Source organism: Heteronotia binoei, chromosome 6, assembly GCF_032191835.1.
Source record: "Heteronotia binoei isolate CCM8104 ecotype False Entrance Well chromosome 6, APGP_CSIRO_Hbin_v1, whole genome shotgun sequence".
In the NCBI taxonomy this organism is placed as follows: Eukaryota; Metazoa; Chordata; class Lepidosauria; order Squamata; family Gekkonidae; genus Heteronotia; species Heteronotia binoei.
Window position 1 is genome coordinate 121,123,970 of NC_083228.1, and position 20,966 is coordinate 121,144,935.

At 45.2% G+C, this 20,966-nt stretch overlaps 1 protein-coding gene across 1 annotated transcript in view; it reads left to right on the plus strand.

Annotated features, from left to right (window-relative positions):
- The window catches only part of LOC132574197 (multiple epidermal growth factor-like domains protein 6), a 273,518-nt gene that overhangs the window by 150,730 nt on the left and 101,822 nt on the right, over positions 1-20,966 (plus strand). Inside the window, exon 2 of the mRNA XM_060242461.1 lies at positions 8,677-8,799. Coding sequence (XP_060098444.1) covers positions 8,677-8,799 — 123 coding nt within the window. The remainder of the gene's footprint in view (positions 1-8,676; positions 8,800-20,966) is intronic.

Sequence of the window (20,966 nt, forward strand, 5' to 3'; positions counted from 1 at the left end):
ACCTGTACCTGCTGGTATGACCATGGGTCAGTCATAACTCTCTCAGAGCTGTTCCTTTCAAGAGCAGTTCTGGGAGAGCTCTCTCAGCCCCATCTACCTCACAGGGTGTCTGTTGTGGGGAGGGGAAGGTAAAGGAGATTGTGAGCTACTCTGAGACTCTGAGGTTCAGAGTGGAGGGCAGGATATAAATCCAATATCTTCTTCTTCTTCTTACTGTAGAGTTTTATCCAAAATACCCGAGTGTTGCCATGCAATACCCCTGGTGTGACAATGTCACTTTTATGTGATGCCATCATGTTGGAGGCATTGCGCCGGGTGATGGCTGTTGGGGGTAGGCAGGAGCCTGAAAAATTAGGGGATCCTCCATTCCCACCTTGGAAACCCTTGAGAACATCCATCCATCCACCCACCTACCTACCAATTAACCACCTTTCTACCTTACAGGAACTCAAGATAGCTTACAATGTGAACAACAACAATATATAATAAAATAAAAAGGTAAAGGTAGTTTCCTGTGCAAGCACCAGTCATTTCCGACTCTGGGCTGACGTCGCATAACAACTTTTTCACAGCAGACTTTTTTTACGGGGTAGTTTGCCGTTGCCTTCCCCAGTCTTCTACACTTTACCCCCAGCAAGCTGGTTACTCATTTTACTGACCTTATAAGGATGGAATGCTGAGTCAACCTTGAGCCAGCTACCTGAATCCAGCTTCCACCAAGATCGAACTCAGGTCATGAGCAGAGCTTGGACTGCAATACTACAGCTTTACCACTCTGCGCCATGGGGTTCTTCTTTCCAATAAAATGCATAGATTTAAAACACCAATTTAAAATTAATTAGAAGCGTGGCACACATCCCTGGGGAGGTTGTTCCATAATTGTGGGGCTGCCACTGAAAAGGCCCGCTGTTGCGTACTCTCCAGATGAGCATATTTGATTGGTAGGACTGTCAAGAGGGTTCCTCCCTGTGATCCTAGACCTCGCACCTCCTTTCTAAAGGGGAAAGTGCAGCATGACTGCCAGAGGAAGCTTCTATTTGGACATTTCACTTGTAGCCACTGCAAAAGGGGACGATGGGTGGGATGAATCTCCACTTCAGAAATGGCCAGGGCTTTTTTTGTAGCAGGATATCCTTTGCATATTAGGCCACACACCCCTGAGGTAGCCAATCCTCCAAGGGCTTACAGAGCTCTTAGTACTGGGTCTACTGTAAGCTCTTGGAGGATTGGCTACATTGGGGTGTGTGGCCTAAAATGCAAAGGAGTTCCTGCTACAAAAAAAGTCTTGCGGGAATTCTTGATTGTGGGAGAGAAGCAGCTATAGATGGGGAACTTCAGTGGAAGAATCCATGGACACTTTGAGTCCGAGGGCCCACATAAACTTGCAGCCAAGTTAGGCAATACTCCCTCTAAGCTGTGAAGTTTTGTGATCTGTTAGTGCAGGACATACTATAAGCTCTTGCAGGATTGGTTGCATCAGGAGTGTGTGGCCTAATATGCAAAGGAGTCCCTGCTACAAAAAAAGCCCTGGAAATGGCATAGCACAGCTGGCTGCAGGAGGCTATGTCCTCCCTTTAGCCCTTTAAGATTTTGTTGTCCTTCCCCAGCTGAGCTTTACTATAGCATTATAGTGCAGCTCCATCAAAAAAATGGGGAGGTTATGGGCTGTGGATAGAGGTGACAGAGAAACAGGGGAGGTGAGGGGCTGGGGGTGACAGTAAAGCAGGAACGGATGTGTGTGGGCACCATTCCCACCCATGGTTCCCTGCCGCAGCGGGGGTGCATTTTCATGCCCTTGTATAGCTCCAGCCTCAGACTCATAAATACACTTAACTGTTGGCTTTTGTTTAGCACAAGTTTTATTTCCACCTCTAATGTGAAGGAGAGGATGGGTTTTTTGCATTAATGATCTGCAACGCTGTTGTTTTATCAGGCATGTGAAACAGAGGTGGTGTTTTCTCATAGCCACATGGGAATAGCACCAACCTTGACACTTTGTGAATCATCCAGCGTTTCATTTTAATCCCTCCAATTCAGTTTGAGTTCACAGTTAACTGTCACATCAAAAACGTCTCTCCCCCCCCCCCCACAGCCTGGTTTTTAATATCACGCTCTGAAGTTTCAACATGGTGGACAAGGATTCAAGGCAGTTTATATATTCCAGCCAGGTTTATCTATCAAACAGATGACATTTTCATTTGGCTTGCTTATTTTGCGTACCGACCAATGGCTGTTTTTCAGTCTTGAAGCTTTAGGGTAGGGGTTTCAAATTTCTTACATTAAGTAAACCCTTTTTACATTGATCTGTTTGCAAAGGAATCCCTGCATGTTGAACATGGAATCCTGGCACATAGCAATGAATTCCGTGTGGTATTCTGTGGCCTCTTCTCAGTCTGTGTCTCATCCTAGCTGTACCTAAGTACAAAACCAGTGTATCCTGGAACCAGGACTGGATCGGGGGGGGGGGGGGGCAGAGGGGGGGTGCTTGCCCTGGGCACCACTGAAGGGGGGCCGCCAAATTGGGTATGGAGTACATTCTATTCTATGAGGCCATAAGGTAGAATGGGCCCATAAGGGGATGCCATTTTTTAATTTTGTCCCCTCCCCCCCCCCAAAAAAGCAACATGTAGATCCGGTACTGCCCAGAAGTGTCTCCCTCTTTTCTTTCTTGTTGCAAATTTCAGGGAAATGTTAATAATTAACATGTTATCTTTGGGGCAATGTTTGCCATTACTTAATATATCATGAAGGAATCCTAGAATTTTAGGAATGCAGTGCTGAAAAGCCACTCCTTTAAGCTATATTATATTCCAAAAATTATTGTTGTTTATTATGCCATTAAAGGTTTTTGATTTTGATTTGTTGTTGTTGTTGCTGCTTTTATTACAAGGTTAGGTTTCTGCTCCACAGAATTTTCATAGACTTCACAATTCAGAGACATTGCTTTTATATTTTACAGTATTAAGGAATTGCCTCAGGATCACATGACCGTAGCTAGTTGTAGATGAAGACTTAGAGACCGCCATGCAAGATGTTTTAATTGCTCTTCATATTGGAATTTCATCAAACTATTTCTCACTCTGGCCTGTAGGCCTAGAAGTAGTACACTAATCCTTCAAAGAGGGTTCCAAGGCATGGCATGGTAAGTGGGGGGAGGTGGGAACTTATGAGGGGCATGATCATCTTCCCAAAAGTGATGACAACTTCCTGTGCAACCAGGAAGTGACATCAAGACTCTAGCCCAAACTTTGTGGAAACCATGGAGTTTTGCATGAGTGCTAGAGTATCCCTCCAGCATGACGTCATCACTTCTGGGTTGTACTGTGTTGGGTCATCATGTCAGGGTTGATGATTGTGGCCCCCCTTTTGCTGGCCTGTTTCCTGTTACATCCCCCCCCCCCCCAAGCTGAGCAGTAACAGGCAGTTACAGTGGAGTTGGGAAGATCTCCACCATAAGTGCGAACCTAATAAGCCTACCTTTAAATGTGTAAAATATCCAAAATTTTAGGTAGAGCAGATCTCACTAATTTCATTGCAATTTATCTCAGATGTACTTTGTCCATCATGTATTTGGAAATATAAACCAATTTTATCACCATCCTACAAAAAAACAACTTTTGAAACCAACCAAATTTTCCACTGGTGAAAAAAGGGAGGTGATCCCCTCTGACCTCCCAAAAAGCTATGATGGGGGCCATATGACCTACATGGACAATATCCAAATGGGACTGGGGCTGTGGCAATGAGGGGAACTGATTGAAATTTTCCCCAAATGCTGGCTGGATCCAACCTTGTGTCTCCTCAAAAATTAAACTATCTCATTTTATCCATGGATGAAAAATGTTCTTGATGGAAACAGCATTCTTAATGGAAACAGCATATATGAGAGTTAAAATAGAAGAATCTAAACAGACTTGATATAATACAAGTGGAATTGGAAGATATTTTTTATTATTTACATCTCAAGCAACATCTGCTAATGCCAAAAAGGTTCCAGATGGTTTACTTAAATGAAAATATAGCTTTGTGCTATGTGGCTGACATGAATATGAAAGGCAAAGTCTTGTACTTGGTTTTTAAAACAAACTCAAGTCATTTCTAGCACTTACTTGAAATGAGCATGTTTTACATGTGAAGTATTAACAACAAACTTTGTAAAAGTCTTTAATTTAGGCCAAAAGAATGAAGAATCTTTTTATCATTTTCAAAGTGATCTTTCAAGCTCTTTTCTCTTCATTTCCCCCCCTTTCATATTTATAAGGCTGGTTTTGATAAAATGAACATAAGCATTAAAAATCATGAAACGCAAGTACAAAGCTGATATTATTTTAAAAAGTAACTAGGAAAGTAGATGTTTCCCTTTCAAAGCTCATACAGTGTTTCTCCTTCCAATATAAGCTTAATTTCTAATTTTTATTTGTGAACTTGTTCTGTCAGCATGCAGACCACCCGACCTAACAAGTCAGTCCAAGTTAGAGAATATGTGTACCCCTGCAGGAATAAATACGAAACCCTTACCTCCAGCCCTTTCCTGTAATCCCAGCATCCATAGGTAACAGGTAACATGTATTGGCAGTGGGAGAGAGTTCAACTGGCATTTGACCAATGGTGCCATTGCCTACTGTTGATGCTGAGAAATAATTGGGCTGGCCTCCGGGGAAGTGTACAGCTTGCCATGTATGTCTTTGTTAGCAAGACAGCAACCTGTGCACAATCAGTACAAGGTAATAGTTGGGAGCTTGAGTTGATTGTTGGTTCAAGGGATGGATATGCAACATTCTGCACTCCTCAGCCAGTCCCATCTTTGTGATGACTGAACACAGGAAGCCAGGGCTTTTTTTTCTGGGGGAATGTAGTAGAATGGGGTTCTGGAACCTCTTCGTGGAAACAAAATTCTCAGAAGTTTAAAAGTTCATGAAGGGCACCTGTGCATTTCTCTTTCATTTTCTTCTTGAGAGTTCCAAAACCTCTTCTACCAGAAAAAAAAAGCCCTTCATGAAGCTGCCTCATACTGAATCAGACCCTTGGCTACATCAGGGGTGTGTGGCCTAATATGCAAAGGAGCTCCTGCTAGAATTCCACCCCTGGGTCCACCTATTTGAAAGTAAGTAAGGTTATCCAGTTTTCTTTAATGAGCAATTAGTGGGGGACCTTTGCAAAGTTGTGGTGGGGATAGGAATAGAAATTTCTTTTGCAAAGATCCCCCACATTGTAAAAATCTGGAGAGGTACACGATTGTACAAAGGAGTGCATCCTGCATATTATTGATAACCTTAGTACAACAGTTGATACACATACTGAGTGAGACAAAGGCGACCTAGAAGCTGGAAGGGGTAGAACTTCTTGGGACCAGACATTGATACTCAAGAGACTAAGAAGAGTAGGGAGACTGATGGCTTGAACAACTGCTAGGAAATACTATTTTACACCGTGAGTGAATAAAATGAGGCATTAACTACCGGAGGACGTAATGATGGTCACTGGCATAGACAGCTTTAAAAGTGGATTAGATAGATTCATGGAGGATAGGTCAATCAGTGGCTACTAGCCATGGTGACTAAAGGGAATGTTTACTTTCAGAGGCAGGCAACTTCTGAATCCCAGTGGCAGGAGGGAAGGCCTTGGCCTCTATACCATGTTGTTGGACCTCCGGAGGAACTGGTTGGCCACTGTATGAGACAAAATTCTGGACTAGATGGACAGGTCTGATCCAGCAGGCTCTTTTTATGTTCTTATGTTATTATAGGTAGTTGTTCCACCTAGTAAATACCGCTATTTTAGGCCCTTTGAATCTCTGTTGATTAGGAATGCACTTGAGCTTTTCTTCTGACCAAACAAAGATCAAGGCATTGTCAGATTGATTTGGTGCCCAGGCGTCTCTTCACTTCAGGTGTAATTTCAGGACCTATTTCTGTGTAAAAAGGAACACAGGAATTTTTATTAGGGTGAAGATTGCTAAGAAGGGCTTGCTTCACCGTCAAGAGGATGAGTATCACAGAAGGCTATTGAATTTCAGTGACTTCTGGCCTTGGCTTTTGTGTACTTTCAAGGTGACAGCAAAGAAAATCTCTTCAAGATTTATGGCAAATGAAAGATCACAAAAGGCAGACAGCTGGATCTTGCTCTTGTGGAATTAAAAATTATGGTTTTCTGTTGAGGTCAGAGAGTAGGTGTTCTAAAGATATGGAAAATACAAGACATTCAGTTGGTACACTGTGTTTTCACACATCTCTTTCTATGCCAACACAAGAGAGGCAAAGCTTGGCAATCTAAGATATAGGATGTATGTGTGTGTGTATGTGTAAAAGAAGTTGACAACTGCCCAGATTTTGTCCCCTTAGACGTTCATCCCTGCTTGGTCTAAATTCAAAGCTGCTGTCTAATGCAGTTCTTTCTTTATTCTGTAACATTCCTGCCTTCTAAGCCATAGGTATCTGAAGAATATAGATAAAGTCCACTTTGTGTTGTGGAGTTATGGGGGCCTTCCTACACTCCTCTGAGCAGCACATTTAGGCTGAAACACTATACACACTGGTTGGATAGTAAATCCCATTTAATTCAGTGGGTTAAGCTCCTGAGTAAATGTATTTCAGCAGAATACAACGGTATCAGCAGGGCTTCACCTGTTTTCTGTGCTAGGGCTCAGTGCAGGAAAACATGAAAAGAGTTGTCCCTCACCAGTTATTTACCACAAGAAGCCCACTGAGACCTAGACTTTCTGCCTTGCACTATGTAGGACCCACCTGGGTCTGTCAAAGCCTTGCCGGAAATGGGCACTGTATATCCTCTCACAAGCGTGTCAGAGAGAAAAGGGGATTTCCTTCACTCTTTTTCTCCACCTTTCTCCTGACCCTACTCGTTTCAGCCTGAGGAGCAAGAGCCAATGGCTAAGAACAGACGGGCCTTCTGGGGTGGCTTGGAGCCATCCCAAATTGGGGCGGCTCAAAAAGAGCCATCTCAGAGCCTCCACACACTTACCCGCTTGGTGCCCGCATCCTGTCCATGAGGCGGCTGGGCACCTCTGCACGGGAAGGCAACCCAGAAGCTGGATTCCTTTTTTTTCCCTATGGGGGCAAGCACTAATGAGCACAAGCACTCCTGTGCTCTGAATGGTTTCTTTAAAAAAAAAAACAACAACCTGGGAGCAGCTTGGCAGCTCCACACCACCAAGTTGCCTCATTTGCACCCTTCCCCATCCAGACGGCAAGGAGGCGACTGACAGCCGGCTCAAAAATTTGCTACCACTTTGGAAGTTGTAGCTTTTTGAGCTGGTCTCCAGCGCCTAGAGAACGGGGTGAGGACAGGAGGAGGACGGCCAGCAGATGTTGCCGTCTGAACAGATTTTTTGGGCCGACTTCAGAGGCATCTCTGAGTCGGCCCAAAGTGCTGGTCTGTAATCAGCCAATGTGTCTTCCCTGGCCAATTTCCCTTTTCTTTATGAAAGGCCTGGCTTATCACGTGGCCAGCCCTTTTGAAGACTTTGCCCCCTTGCACTTCTTGCTGCTGCCCCTCCACATCTCAGCAGTGACTCATCTTCCTGGTTTCCTAGTCCCTCACTCAAGGCTGCTTCCCTGTCAATTAATGGAGTGGACCTTGGCTGCTGTAACCTTTCTCTCAGTCCTCCAGGGCAACTGGTTGGTCACTGCATGAAAGAGAATTCTGGACTTGATAACCCATTGATCTGATCCAATAGGGCACCTCATATGTTCTTAGACGTGCCTTCCATTCTAATACCTCAGCACTCTACCATCTAATTCTGCCAGCATGTATAAACAGCAGGAGTGAGATGGAAATAGAACCATAGAATCATAGAGTTGGAAGGGACCTCTAGGGTCATCTATTCCAACCCTCTGCACAATGCAGGAAACTCACAAACACCTCCCCCTAAATTCACAGGATCTTCATTGCTGTCAGATGTCCATCTAGCCTCTGTTTAAAAACCTCCAAGGAAGGAGAGCCCACCACCTCCCGAGGAAGCCTGTTCCACTGAGGAATCGCTCTAACGGTCAGGAAGTTCTTCCTAATGTTGAGCCGGAAACTCTTTTGATTTAATTTCAACTCATTGGTTCTGGTCCTACCTTCCGAGGCCACAGAAAACAATTCCACACCATCCTCTATATGACAACCCTTCAAGTACTTGAAGATGGTGATCATATCACCTCTCAGCCGCCTCCTCTCCAGGCTAAACATAGAGAAACTGGGATGGGAGTACCTTAAAAGAATAGGACGATGGACGGATAAGTTATGAACGAGACATAAAGGAAAGGACATGGGAGCAGACGAAGCAGATGCAAAGAGCCCAAATTATGGCTGGGAGAGGTGATGCCTAAGGCAGAGCCTGCTGCTGTATTGCTCGATCAACAGGGTGGTAGAATGTGATGCCCTACATCTGGATTTAGAACAGAAGGTTGTGTTGTGGTTATAAGGAGGAAGAAGCAAGAGAGAGAGAGATGAGGGCATTGGGGAAATGGAGGCCTTGGAGCCTGAGGTCACAGGGACATCGAAGAAGGGGAGGCAGCTAAGTTGCACATATTGATTTGAAAAGAGCCAGCAAATCTTTAGCTGCAGATATTCAGTCTAAAGGTATGCATTGCCTGGCTGGTACTTGGCAAAGGGATTAACACATGAAGACAAGTGAGCCTGTAAAACCGCAACCACCTGTCTCTTACCTTTTAGATGTCGACGAATGTGCAGTAAGAAATGGAGGCTGCCAGCAGAGTTGTGTTAACACTGTGGAATCCTACCATTGTGAATGTGATACAGGATATCGGCTTCACACCGATAGACGCACTTGCATAAGTGAGTAATGACGGTATCATCTAGGAAGCGCTTTGTAAAAAAAGAAACCACAAGTGCAAAATGGGAAAAAAAGGAAAAGCTTTTACCATTGCAGTCTTTAGAAGAAAGCAAATATGTGGATTTTTTCCAACAAAAATGATATAATCATGTTATCATGCTGTCAGGAAGGTTATCAGCTTGGTTCCAACTTTTTATCGTATTATGCTTAAGCATCATGAATGCTGCCACGTCTGCTCTTCCATTCGTGTGTATTAAGCTTAAGAGAAGTGTTGAATTCACGGTATTATATGAAACGTTTATGTGGGTGCTGTGTGTTTGGGAATGTGTCTTGTTAAGGTACTTGTTGAACCCCTCTCTTTGGAAAGTCCACTACATCTTCCTCTAGGTTTGAGATTGCTAAGAATGCTTGTGGTAAACATTTATGTGAAAAAATATAAACATTATAGCCATAGCAACATCAGAATGAAAAGAGCTAGCAGTAAAAAGAAAAGGGCATAAAAGCAAACTGTAGAATAAAAGACAAAGACAGAGCTAGAGAAACAATTCAGCCAATGTTCCCTTGCCGACCACAAAGGTATCAGCTGCCTTTCTAAGGAGAGGAAGCTTGCTAGAGCTCAGTGGGAAGGAAATTCTATAATTTAAAATCCTCATCCGTCTAGGGCCAAAGTACCCGAGGGACCAACTGTTCCCATATAAGCTGAAGCAGCAATTACAGACATCTTCTGAATGTAGATGGTTCTGTAGGGGGTGGAATTTCTTTTCTTCTGCGATGTTGATGAATAGTCTCTGGATTTTGCCCTGCCTCACACCCCAGTCCCCCCCCCCCCCGCCCCAATTTATCTGCCATATATTGTCTACTCCAACGCTCTCCATTTTTCTAACAACATAGATGAAGAAAACCATTTCTGTAACTTTCCTTCATTGTAATTTTCTGGTTCTTCTTGTTTGTTTGATGGTGAGTGGCCAGTCAGTAGCTGGTGGTCTTGCTGAGAGTAATAGAAAGAGATTCTCCATCAGTGCCTGTAGCTGTCACTTCTGACAGCTGCAGCTATAATCACCAGAGGCCTCTGAGCATATGGCTGGTTCAAAATCTGTTGTATAAACTGGGCCTTACTGAGTAGGAAATGGACATTATACAAGTCGGTGGGCTGCTGCTGAAAATGTCTCTTTTGATAGGTGATATTATAAGTTTTTCTACTCCAGTTTCACATCATAAGGAGGCAGGAAGCAGGGCATGAGGGCAACCAAGGCTTTCTTTTTGTAGCAGGAACTCCTTTACATATTAGGCCACATGCACCTTGATGTAGCCAATCCTCCAAGAGCTTACAGGGCTCTTAGTACAGGGCCTACTGTAAGCTCCAGGAGGATTGGCTATACCAGGGGGGTATGGCCTAATAGGCAAAGGAGTTCCTGCTGCAAAAGAAGCCCAGAGGGCAGCACATCACAGCATGCCTACATAGAACAATTTTTGAGCCCAGTGGCACCTTTAAGACCAACAAAAGTTTTTTCAAGGTGCGAGCTTTCACGTGCATGAACACTTCGTCAGATACCTACATGTTGAGGGAGACGATTCATGGGAGACCTTTCATGGCAGCAGCCCTACAGTAACTTGTCATTCCTCCCTTACTCATGAGAGAGAGTCTTAAATCTATAGCCACCTCAAGTAGCCTGGAGGGGTGCCAAAGCAATACAAAATGTATTTTAAAAAACGCTTAAGTCCTACCAGTTTTTCCATTTGTGCAAATGAGACGAGGATGTTTGGCACAGTAGTCTTTCTCACTTCAATCCCGTCCCATGTAGCTGTTTTGTTCACACAGATTCCACAGTTTGTGGCTCTGCCTCTTGAGGACTCCATAAGGCACCTTTTCTCTCTTATGGTCCAGCAGAAATGTTGGTGGGATTCAGGGCTTTTTTGTAGCAGGAACTCCTTTTCATATTAGGCCACACACCCCTGATGAAGCCAATCCTCCTGGAGCTTACAGTAGGCCGTGTAAGAAGAGTCCTGTAAGCTCTTGGAAGATTGGCTACATCAGGGGATGTGGCCTAATATGCAAGGGGTTCCTGCTACAAAAAAAGCTCTGGCAGGATTCAACCCCAAAGTGATAGGTACTGTAACCTTTTTCAGAAGTTATGTTTAAGAAATTTAAGGTGGTGGTGGTGATGATGATGATGATGTTTGGGGATCCAACTGTATAGCCTGGAAAAGTGCATTTCCCAGAGCCCTCACTATACACAGTAACTATTTTGTCTGAAGAGGACACCACATGTATTTTCAGCTTTGTGTATTGAAGACGAAGTGCCCTATTTAGACAAGATGGCCACCCTACGCAGAATGGAAGGATTATGGGTAGTATACACTTATGGTGTGTGTGGTGGGATACCCCCTAACATACCATCTGGGAAAGGCTCATGTGTCTGCGACTTCAACAGCCTCAGATAGTTTCATAGGCAGTTTTCTGTTGTTTGTTTCATACCCATTTGAATGGAAGAGGTTTTCTCTTCCTTTCCATCATGAAGTTTTGAATGGATGGCCACACGGTTTACAGACTAGCTGAGCTATTGTCTCTAGTGAGACTGAATGAGATGTGAGGAATTAGGCGGGTACAACAGAAGAGCTTTGCTAGCTTTGTTGGCATAAGCATGGGCCAATTTTAAACCTTTGTGTGTAAGAAGGCCAATTAACCCCGAATATTGGTCCTCAGAGATACAAATACAAAGCTGGAGCTTAGCATTATGATAAAAAGATGATTAATATAGCCTAGCATTTAAAAATCACTCATTTAAAACCCTATATTATATAAAAATGTGTGTTTTATCACCCTGGGAAAAAATAAAAAGCACATAGATATTTTAATTGAGATACCAGAGCAATGGGGCATAGAATTCCAATTGCTGTTGCCAAGTTCTGTGGAAAGGATTAACACGCTTCACAAATCTGCATATCAGCACAGAGAGATTGTGGTTGCAATCCCAACTTGATTTCTGCTTGAAATGTGAAAAACAGCTCAGTGAAGTATGGAGACCATGACATCTGTTGAAACTATTCGTTTGTATTTCCTTTGTTTTAAGCAGAGGGCTCGACACACTTGGGGATCAACCGGTGGGTTATTTTGCTTTTTCTAAGGGCAGCCATGACATTGGCTGGACTGCAAGAAACATTCCTTGTACCGCAGTTGAGGTAGAAGCAGACAGCGTAAGAAAACATGGCCCTCCTTAGCTTTCTTGTGAGTGTTATGCATGAGCGACAAAGAGGCGATGTCTAAAGAGTAGTTGGAGACTTGAGAATGAGGAAAGGAAAGGAGCCCAAGGAAGGCAGGTGAAAAAATATTTTGCAACTGACGGCATAAAACTAACCAGAAAATAAGGAGTCTGCCCCAGTGAAGGCAATAGTGAGATGAACAGAACATGCAATTTCATTTTTTCCATTCAGATCTAAGGTTAACAAACATGCTAAGAAAACAATGAGGTATTGGACACATTGGCTAAATCTGTCGTGACAGACTTCTGAGGAGCAGCTGACACGTTGTAAAGTTCTTGTGTTTGTTGAGTGTTAACTTGAGGACTTTGAATCAGATGTTCAGTGGGAGTTTGTGCCTTCCAGACCTGGCCACAGTGACCCACATGACGGTCACTTCCAGGCTAGACTAGTGTAACTCTCTTTATCTGGGGTTGCCCTCAGCCCTGCTCCAGAAACTCCAGCTGGTGCAGAATGCAATGGCATGGATGTTGATGTTGTCCATGCAGGCACAGACCCATCCTGTGCTTTGCAAATTGCACTGGCAGCCTATCAAGTACTGGGCCCAGCTCAAGGTGCTGGTTCTTATATTTAAAACCCTGTATGGCCAGGGGCCAGCATACCTTTGGGACCGCCTCTCCCCATATGAGCCCAGTAGGTCCTTAAGATCAGCATCCCAACATCTTCTGGCTCCAGAAGCAGGTCCCTGACCCCAGAAATATCTGACTGGCCTCAGCTAGGGCCAGGGTCTTTTCAACCATGGCCCCTGCCTGGTGGAATGAGCTGCCACTGGAGATCTGGTCTCTGTGGGACCTGCTTCAGTTCTGCAGGGTCTGTAAGACAGAGCTCTTCTGCCAGACCTTTAGTTGAGGTGGTGGATGCCACTTGCTGCTCCCCCACCCCCAATTCTAGTGATCGGGATCTGTTTTCTGGATCGAAAGGTTGTTACTGTTGAGGCAGAGTTTTAAAGCCCAGTTGAACTCTGATTGTAATGCTTTCCTTGTTTTTAATAATTCAATATTGTAATTGTAATCTTTTAACTATTTTTATTATTTAGCTTTTGATGTAACCCACCCTGGGTAGGATATAAGTCAAAGAAATTAAAATTAAATTTACATATGCCTTTTTCTCTTTGTCGTTGGGGTACACAGGCAAGAATCAGTGGCTACCCTCTCCCCCATGTTTTCTCTTCTCCAATTTGCCCCTTGGAACAATGGATGGCTCTGTCACAAAACTAACACTTTAAAAATGGAACCAACAAGTGTGAGGACTTGTAACCAGTGTTCTCTCTAAGCTGAGTTAGTGTTAGCTAGCTCACAATTTTTAAGCCTCTGGCTCAAACATTTTTGTCTTAGGTCATGAAAAATTACCCCAGGGCAAACTAATTTATGCAGTAGCTCACAACTTTCACTTCAGTAGCTCACAAAATAGAATTTTTGGCTCACAAGACTCCATATTTTAGAGGGAACTTTGCTTGTAACATGTAAAATTGGCTCAGACGCTTCATTTAAAAACAACAACAATAAAAATCCAAGGGTTCAAACAACCTAGACTTCCCAGGTTGCCTACTATGGCTACTTCCCAGCCCTACCTATTCTCCCCTGCTCTTACCTGCTGAAGCCAGTTTGGTGTAGTGGTTAAGTATGTATATTCTAATCAGGGAGAACCAGGTTTGATTCCCCACTCTTCCACTTGCTGCTGGAATGGCCTTGAGTTAGCCATGGCTATTGCAGGAGCTGTCCTTGAAAGGGCAGCTGCTATGAGAGCCCTCTCAGCTCCACCCACCTCACAGGGTGTCTATTGTGGTGGGAGAAGATATAGGAGATTGTAAGCCGCTCTGAGTCTCTGATTCAGAGAGAAGGGCGGGGTATAAATTTGCAGTCTTCTTCTTCTTGAACAGCAAGAGTAGACAGGACTGATGTTATGGATGTTGCTTCTGGTCATTAGGTTCTTACCAATTTCTTCAGTTTAAAGGCATTTCTAGAGAATTGTTAGTGTGATGACTTCACTCCCAGGAAGTACCAATCTATTGGGATGAACAAGCATGGCCCTGGGCCTTCTTTCACCCCTCTAGTGGTTGTGAGGTTGGCTTTTAAAGCATTGCAGCTCCCCTAGCTGAGCATCAACTGTGTGCTTTTCAAAAGGACAGGTTCTGGCTAAGGAGGACTCTTTGATCACCAGCTCAGGGCAGCTTTGATCTGGAGTCAATGGAAGTGGGAAGGAGCTGGATGTTCTAGACCCCATTTGTTTTTGAGCTGTGTCCATAGGGTAAGTTGAGTCAGAGCCAAGGGTATCAGCTCACGCTTCAAGATTCGTTGGCCCTTACACGGCCCTCTGACACCCTGGTCACACATGCATCACTTTGTCTCTGTCTCTCATACTCACTCACACACACACGCACACACACACACTGCAACAGCGGAAGCTGTAATGTTAATCACAAAAACAGCATCTTTTCATTGGCACGAGTTTAGAGCCAACCAGCTCTGCCCCCTGCCAGGAAAATATCTCACTCCTAATGAATTGGTATTCGAAAAACAGGATTGATGGCTTTCCAGAGATCCTGAAGTTCCCAGATGGCTTGAAGGTATACAGAGTAATCATCCAATATTTAAATACTTTAAATATATAACTGACCATTGGAGCCGAACATGATCAGGCCTAGCTTTGGTATACTGTAATGTTGTTGCTGTTTTTTTGTTCAATTATGCATGACATTTCTGTGCTTTGTTTCAACCATTGGAAGCCACCTTGGGTTTAGAAGAAAGGGTAGGATATAAAAAAGATTTAATCAGCCCATCAATACTGCAGCAACAGCATGCTAAGGGGGTGGGGTTGTTCTCTTCTCTACTGTGCTTTTGAGGATTGTTTCAGTAGTTGCTGGATGAAGTTTATTGATGAAGAAATCTTGGTAGTGGGGGGGACGGGGAGAGAAACAGGATAACCTGTCCAAGTGAAAAAGTATGTCCATTGCTTGTCAGTCAGCTGCTGAAGCCAAGATGCTTTTTACCAAAGGTTCGTGTTGTACTAAGCGCAGTGCTGGCAGCTGGAGCATGTGAACTCCTCAAGGGGCTGACCCAAAGCCAAAAGGTCTAATGTGCGGGAGGAGGAGGGCGAGGGAGTGGGGTAGTGAAGTCTCTTTGGGTCAAAAGACATATGTCGGGAAAGGAAACTAAGCTTTTTATTATCTGGAAAAAAAATTGCTGGAGGAATTGCTTTGGTTTCTCACATTGTTTATTCCAAAGCATGTAAACTTCATCCGTCGGTTGTGGGAGTACTTCTTCCGGGAGGTAAAACTGATGCCATCTTGACAAGCTTTCTGGACTAAACTGAATATTCTCTTGTTCTGAGATGGCTTTGAGGTAATCAATCAGTTGATTGATGACACTGTTTCCTTTTAATAAATCCTCTGGTTGGCTTTTATAATGATGTTTTAATAGATGGATATGCGATTTTAATGCTTTAAGTTGCCTTGGGGAGCCCAATGTTGGACTGAAAGGCAGCATGGAAATTTTATAAATGAATGTAAATGAACCATTTGCCTTTAAAAAACAAACAAAAACTCTAACATCAGTTGTTAGAGTAGCCACGCTGAGTCAGACCAATGGTCAGTACAGTCCAGGAGTGGTTAGTAATATGTCACTGGAAAGCAGAACTGGCTAGCAACAATCCCCATCTTTTGATTGCTTTTGGACAATTACTCATTTTATTTATGAACCTTAATAGTGGGACCATGGTTCAGAGGGAAAGTTTCTGCTTTATAAGCAGAAGGTCCCAGGCTCAGTCCCCAAGGTCTCAGTTAAAAGGATCGGATAGTTGTTGAAGTTAAGCATTTCTGCCTGAAACCCTGGAGAGCTGCTTCCAGCTAGAGAAGACAATACTGACTTGATGTATCCAACTTAGTGTAATGTAGCTTTGAGAATGCATTCATGTATGTGTAACTTGGAGTCCTATCATGGCTAATGATAGCCAGGAATAGACCTGTCCTCCATAAATCTGTCCCTCCCCCTTTTAAATCCCTCTAAGCCAGTGGCAATATTTAACTGGGAAGCAAGTTCTGATAGGCTAATCAGCCTATACCTAAACCAATTTCTTGGGTATAGGACTATTTTAAAATTATTTCAAAGATACTTGATGGGTGTTGCCCATTCTTTTTATCTGTTTTGTCCCTGCAGACTGATCCAGTAGAAATCACTGGCACAGTTTCCTTTGATTTGAAGTAGAACCAAAATGTTAGCCCCTGAGGCAAAAAACTGTTGGCCCCTGAGGCAGAAAACTGTTGGCCCCTGCACATCATTATAGCAGTGATTTTCAAATTCTTCTCATGACATCACACAACTCTCCGAGTCTTTCTTCCACCAGAAATCCTGGGGAAAGCACCAAGTGTAGCTCACATCTCTCTATTCCCAGAGAGATGTTTTCAATTAATTGGATTTATTGATTTTATATGTATTTTATGTTGATGCATATTGCCTAGAGGCCGGCATTGGCCGGGATAAGGCAATTCATAAATCTAAACAGCAACAACTTCTGAGAATGTTTTCCTCACCACCACTCAAGTAAAATCCAATGAGTTACTATAGTGTTTCAACAAAGCTAAAATACCCATTGAAAAGAATATACCTGTTGAAAAGCTAAAATACCTGTTGAAAAGAGCTCACTATTTCTAAAGCACCAGCAGAGAAAGCTCACTCCAGTTCTCATTAGGGAGTTTTGAAATGACTCTTTTTAGAGTGAAGGTAGTAGGAAGACATTCCCTTGAAAGAGAAGGTATCTCGTTGAACAGATGTCTTCCAGTTTCAGCCATGTTGAAGAAGCTACCAATGTTGCTTGGCCCCAGAAATAACCCCTTTCTCTTCCATCCCCAATCCTACTAGTCAGATGGGGGTCGCTTGCCCATTTCCTGCTTGCTGGTGATCCCCTCACAAAGTGAGTGGAAGGGAAACAGATTATCAATGTTTATATGCAATCATTGCGTTAGATTGTGGGTAAGAACATATTGCAAGAACATATGAAGTTGCCTTATACTGAATCAGACCCTCGGTCCATCAAAGTCAGTATTGTCTACTCAGACTTTCCAGGGTCTCAAGCTGAGGTTTTTCATACCTGCTGCCTGGACCCTTTTTAGTTAGAGACGCCGGGGACTGAACCTGGGATTTGGATCCTGCAGCGAGCGCGAAGTGGGAAACCCCAATTGTAACCCCAATCAAGGCTAATGGCAGCATTCACATCTGTGCTGATTACAAATGTATGATTAATAAGGCGCTGCAGGGCAACGCTTACCCGCTTCCAGTGGTAAGCCAAGTACTAGCGTCATTAGCAAGGGCAAAGATTTTTGGGAAACTGGATCTGGCACAGGCGTATCAACAGCTGCCTGTGGACGCTGCCACAGCAGAGGCGCAAACGAGCATTATGCACCGGGGGGCGTTCAGAGTAAAGCGCTTGCAGTTCGGGGTCAGTGTGGCTCCGAGAATCTTTAAGAACCTGATGGACTCCTTTCTAAAAGGTATTCTCGGGGTCCAGCCGTTCTTTGACAATGTGCTGATAGCTGCCGCCACCGAAGAGGAGTTTGCCAGCCGCCTTCGGGCTGTGTTGCAGAGGTTCAACGGGGCGGGGTTGAAGGTGAAACAGGAGAATTGTGCTTTGTGGGTGCCCTCCATTGACTTCCTGGGGTATACGGTGGACGCGAGCGGCATTCAGCCAGCCCAGGATAAAATAAAGGCCATTTGTGATGCGCCGGCACCCACCAACAAGGAGGAATTACAATCCTTCTTGGGAATCCTCAATTTCTACCATGCCTTCCTCGCCCACAAGGTGGCGGTAGCAGAGCCCTTACACAGACTGTTGGACAAACGGGCACCATCGGTTTGGGGTTGCAGGCAAGCTGCTGCTTTTCAGGCTGTAAAGGACATTTTAACTTCCAACAGCTTGCTGGCGCACTTCGATGAGATGGGCACCATGCTGGCCCACGTACTACCGGATGTCCGCAAGGTTCCAGTAGCTTACTATTCAAGGACTCTACAGAAACTGGATCAAAACTATGCTCAAAGAGACAAAGAGGGCCTGGCCATCGTGGCAGGGGTTAAAAAATTCCACGATTTCTTGTATGGCCGGCCCTTCACCATATTGATGAACCACAAGCCCCTGCTGGGCCTGTTCGCCCGCGACCACCAAATGCTTCAAATGCTGTCACCGTGGATGTTGAGGTGGTCCATCTTCCTCGCGGGGTACCAGTGTGACCTTAAGTAACACCCAGGGAAGGCAATGGACCATGCCGATGCCCTGAGCCGCCTGCTGCTGCCCTCAGTGGACCCAGATCCAGCACCAGAGTTCCAGATCATGTCGCTAGAGTCCCTCCCAGACTGCCTGGTGCATGCCCAGGACATTTCCCGCTGCTCCTCTAAGGACAAAACTCTGTCTCGAGTTCTGGACTGGGTGTGGCCAGTGTGTTCCAGTTGTGGACTGGGTGTGGGGGTGGCCGGAAGGCCGGGTGGGCTCAGAATTCTCGGTATTTGTGTATCACAGGGATGAGCTGTCTGTGCATAAAGGGTGTCTGTTGTGGGGAAGTAGGGTGGTGGTGCCCCCGATACTGCGGCAGCGAATCCTAACAGCCCTGCATGAGACCCAACTGGGAATTGTTGGGTCTCATGAAGGTGCTAGCCCGCAGCTATGTGTGGTGGTCCAGGATAGACGAAGCAATCAAATCCTGGGTGGCCAGATGTCAGCCATGCCAGGAGACCCGACCAGTGCCACCCTGCTCCCCAGCACAACTTTGGGAGACCACTTGCAACCCCAACTCCCGTTTGCACCTCAGCATTGCAAGGCCATTCCAAGGGCAGGTATTTTTCATTATTGTGGACTCCTACTCTAAATGGATGGAGGTAGTTCCGGTAGCGTCCACATCCACGCGAGCGGTGCTAGGGGCCCTCCGCAGGGTTTTCGCCACACATGGCCTCCCTGATACATTGGTATCCGATAATGGGATGGCTTTCACCTCGGCCGAGTTCCATGATTTCTGTGGCTGGAACTTAAAAAAGCACATACGGTCGACCTTTTTTCATTCTGCCACCAACAGCCAAGCAGAGAGGATGGTGTAGGTGACAAAGGAAATGCTCTGCCGTATCATACATGGAGAGTGGGAAGCCCGCCTAGCTGAGTGCCTCCTGGTGCAACATTTCACCCCCAGCACCATCACTGGCCACAGCCCAGCTGAATTGCTCATGGGTCAGCGACTGACTACCCTGCTGGACCGCATGCACCCGGCCAAGCTCCCAACCTACAAGAGGTGCCAGAAGCCGTCCAGGCGCCCCGGGGGTTTGACACAAGGGACTTAGTGTTTGCTAAAAACTTTGGGGATGGGCCAGCATGGATACCAGCACGGGTTTCCAGAGTATTGGGTGCCGTTATGTATGAGGTTACATCCGAGGGGTTCACAATGAGGCGGCACATCGACTAATTATGGGCACACGAGGCACCTGGAGGGGAGGGGGATGAGAGTGTCGCAAATCCGACAGCCACACCAGACACCGCATCGTACGAGCCTGAGGAAGCAGAAAGACCAGCAGCAACACCCCTGCCGGCACCCGAGACAGCGGAGCAGCCAGGACTACCCCCAGAACAAGAGACCGCGGGGAACCCGACTCCGCCAGCTGAGATCCCCTCAGCGCCAAGCCCTGCACTCAGGGCACCGGAAGCTGCCGCCACGTCTCCACCCACACCAGTTCTCAGGCGGTTGACATGAGAGCATCGCAAGCCTGCGTACCTAAAAGACTATCTCCACTAGGGGCTTGCGAACTAAGGGGGGAGGGATGTTATGTATGTGGACTCAAGTGAAGACTTTGGGTGTGCCTGCTGGGCTCATTGGAGCCATACGGACTGAGCTTGAGGACTTGGGAACAAAGGGCTGCAGGATCCAAATCTCTGCAGACCTAGACCAATCACAAGCCCCCACCGGATTGAATGACTCAATGATGTGCTAGCGCAGGAATCCAGAGATGTGTATAAGTTGGGTCGGTAGGCCCCATCACCAGTCTTGTAATGTAGTCCTATCCTATATCATGTCTATTAAAGAGCTTGTTATCACTCAGCTGATGACTCCACAGCCACTGTGGCCAGACCTGCCTGTCCCGCGTTGGTCTTGTCAGCCACCAGCGAGCCTGCAACAGATGTGGACTACTGCACCTTTCTTAAATCTTCGTTCGCGAAGTCAAGCCGAGAGATCACTCAGCTGATGACTCCTCCATGCATAAAACCCACTATATTATATTCTGCTTTCCAAGCAGATGCTCTACCACTGAGCTACCTTCCCTCACCAGTATGCTTAAGGATTTGGTATCATTGGAACACAGGTGGTGGTCAGCCACGCATTTCATTTTTATATGAGACTTGAAGTTGGCAGTTTTGGTTCAGAATAGATGCCTGGCCCAGATGGTGGATTTAATGAGTTTTAGCTGAATCCAGATAAGAGTGAAGCTGTAAAGGCTAACAGATCAAGGGATTTGGGAAGATCTGGCCTTCTAACAGCATTATTGCTGCCTTCCATTTGAATAGTTTTCCAAACATCAAAGACTGGCCTGGTTTTCTAAGTATGCCTGGATGACCAGGTGGCGTCGACAACCAAAGGGCTTGTGGTTTTAGCTGGCTTATGGAAAACTGTGCATAGTCTTGAGGGCATTTTCCAGGAGCACATACTTTAAAAGCAACTGTGAGAACACATACTTTGAGTGCAACTGCTAGTAGCAGAGTCATAATTAGGAAGTAGCTGAGTACTTTCCCAGTTTATATTTCATAGGGTTCAGAATACCCACACACCTAGGTAAGGCAGAAGGGCATATATATGTATAATTAAGTATATGCCTCCTCTAAAAAAAAACTCAGGGTCATATCTAGTCACCCCAACTAAGTGCTTTGTAGAGACACAGTTGTATACATT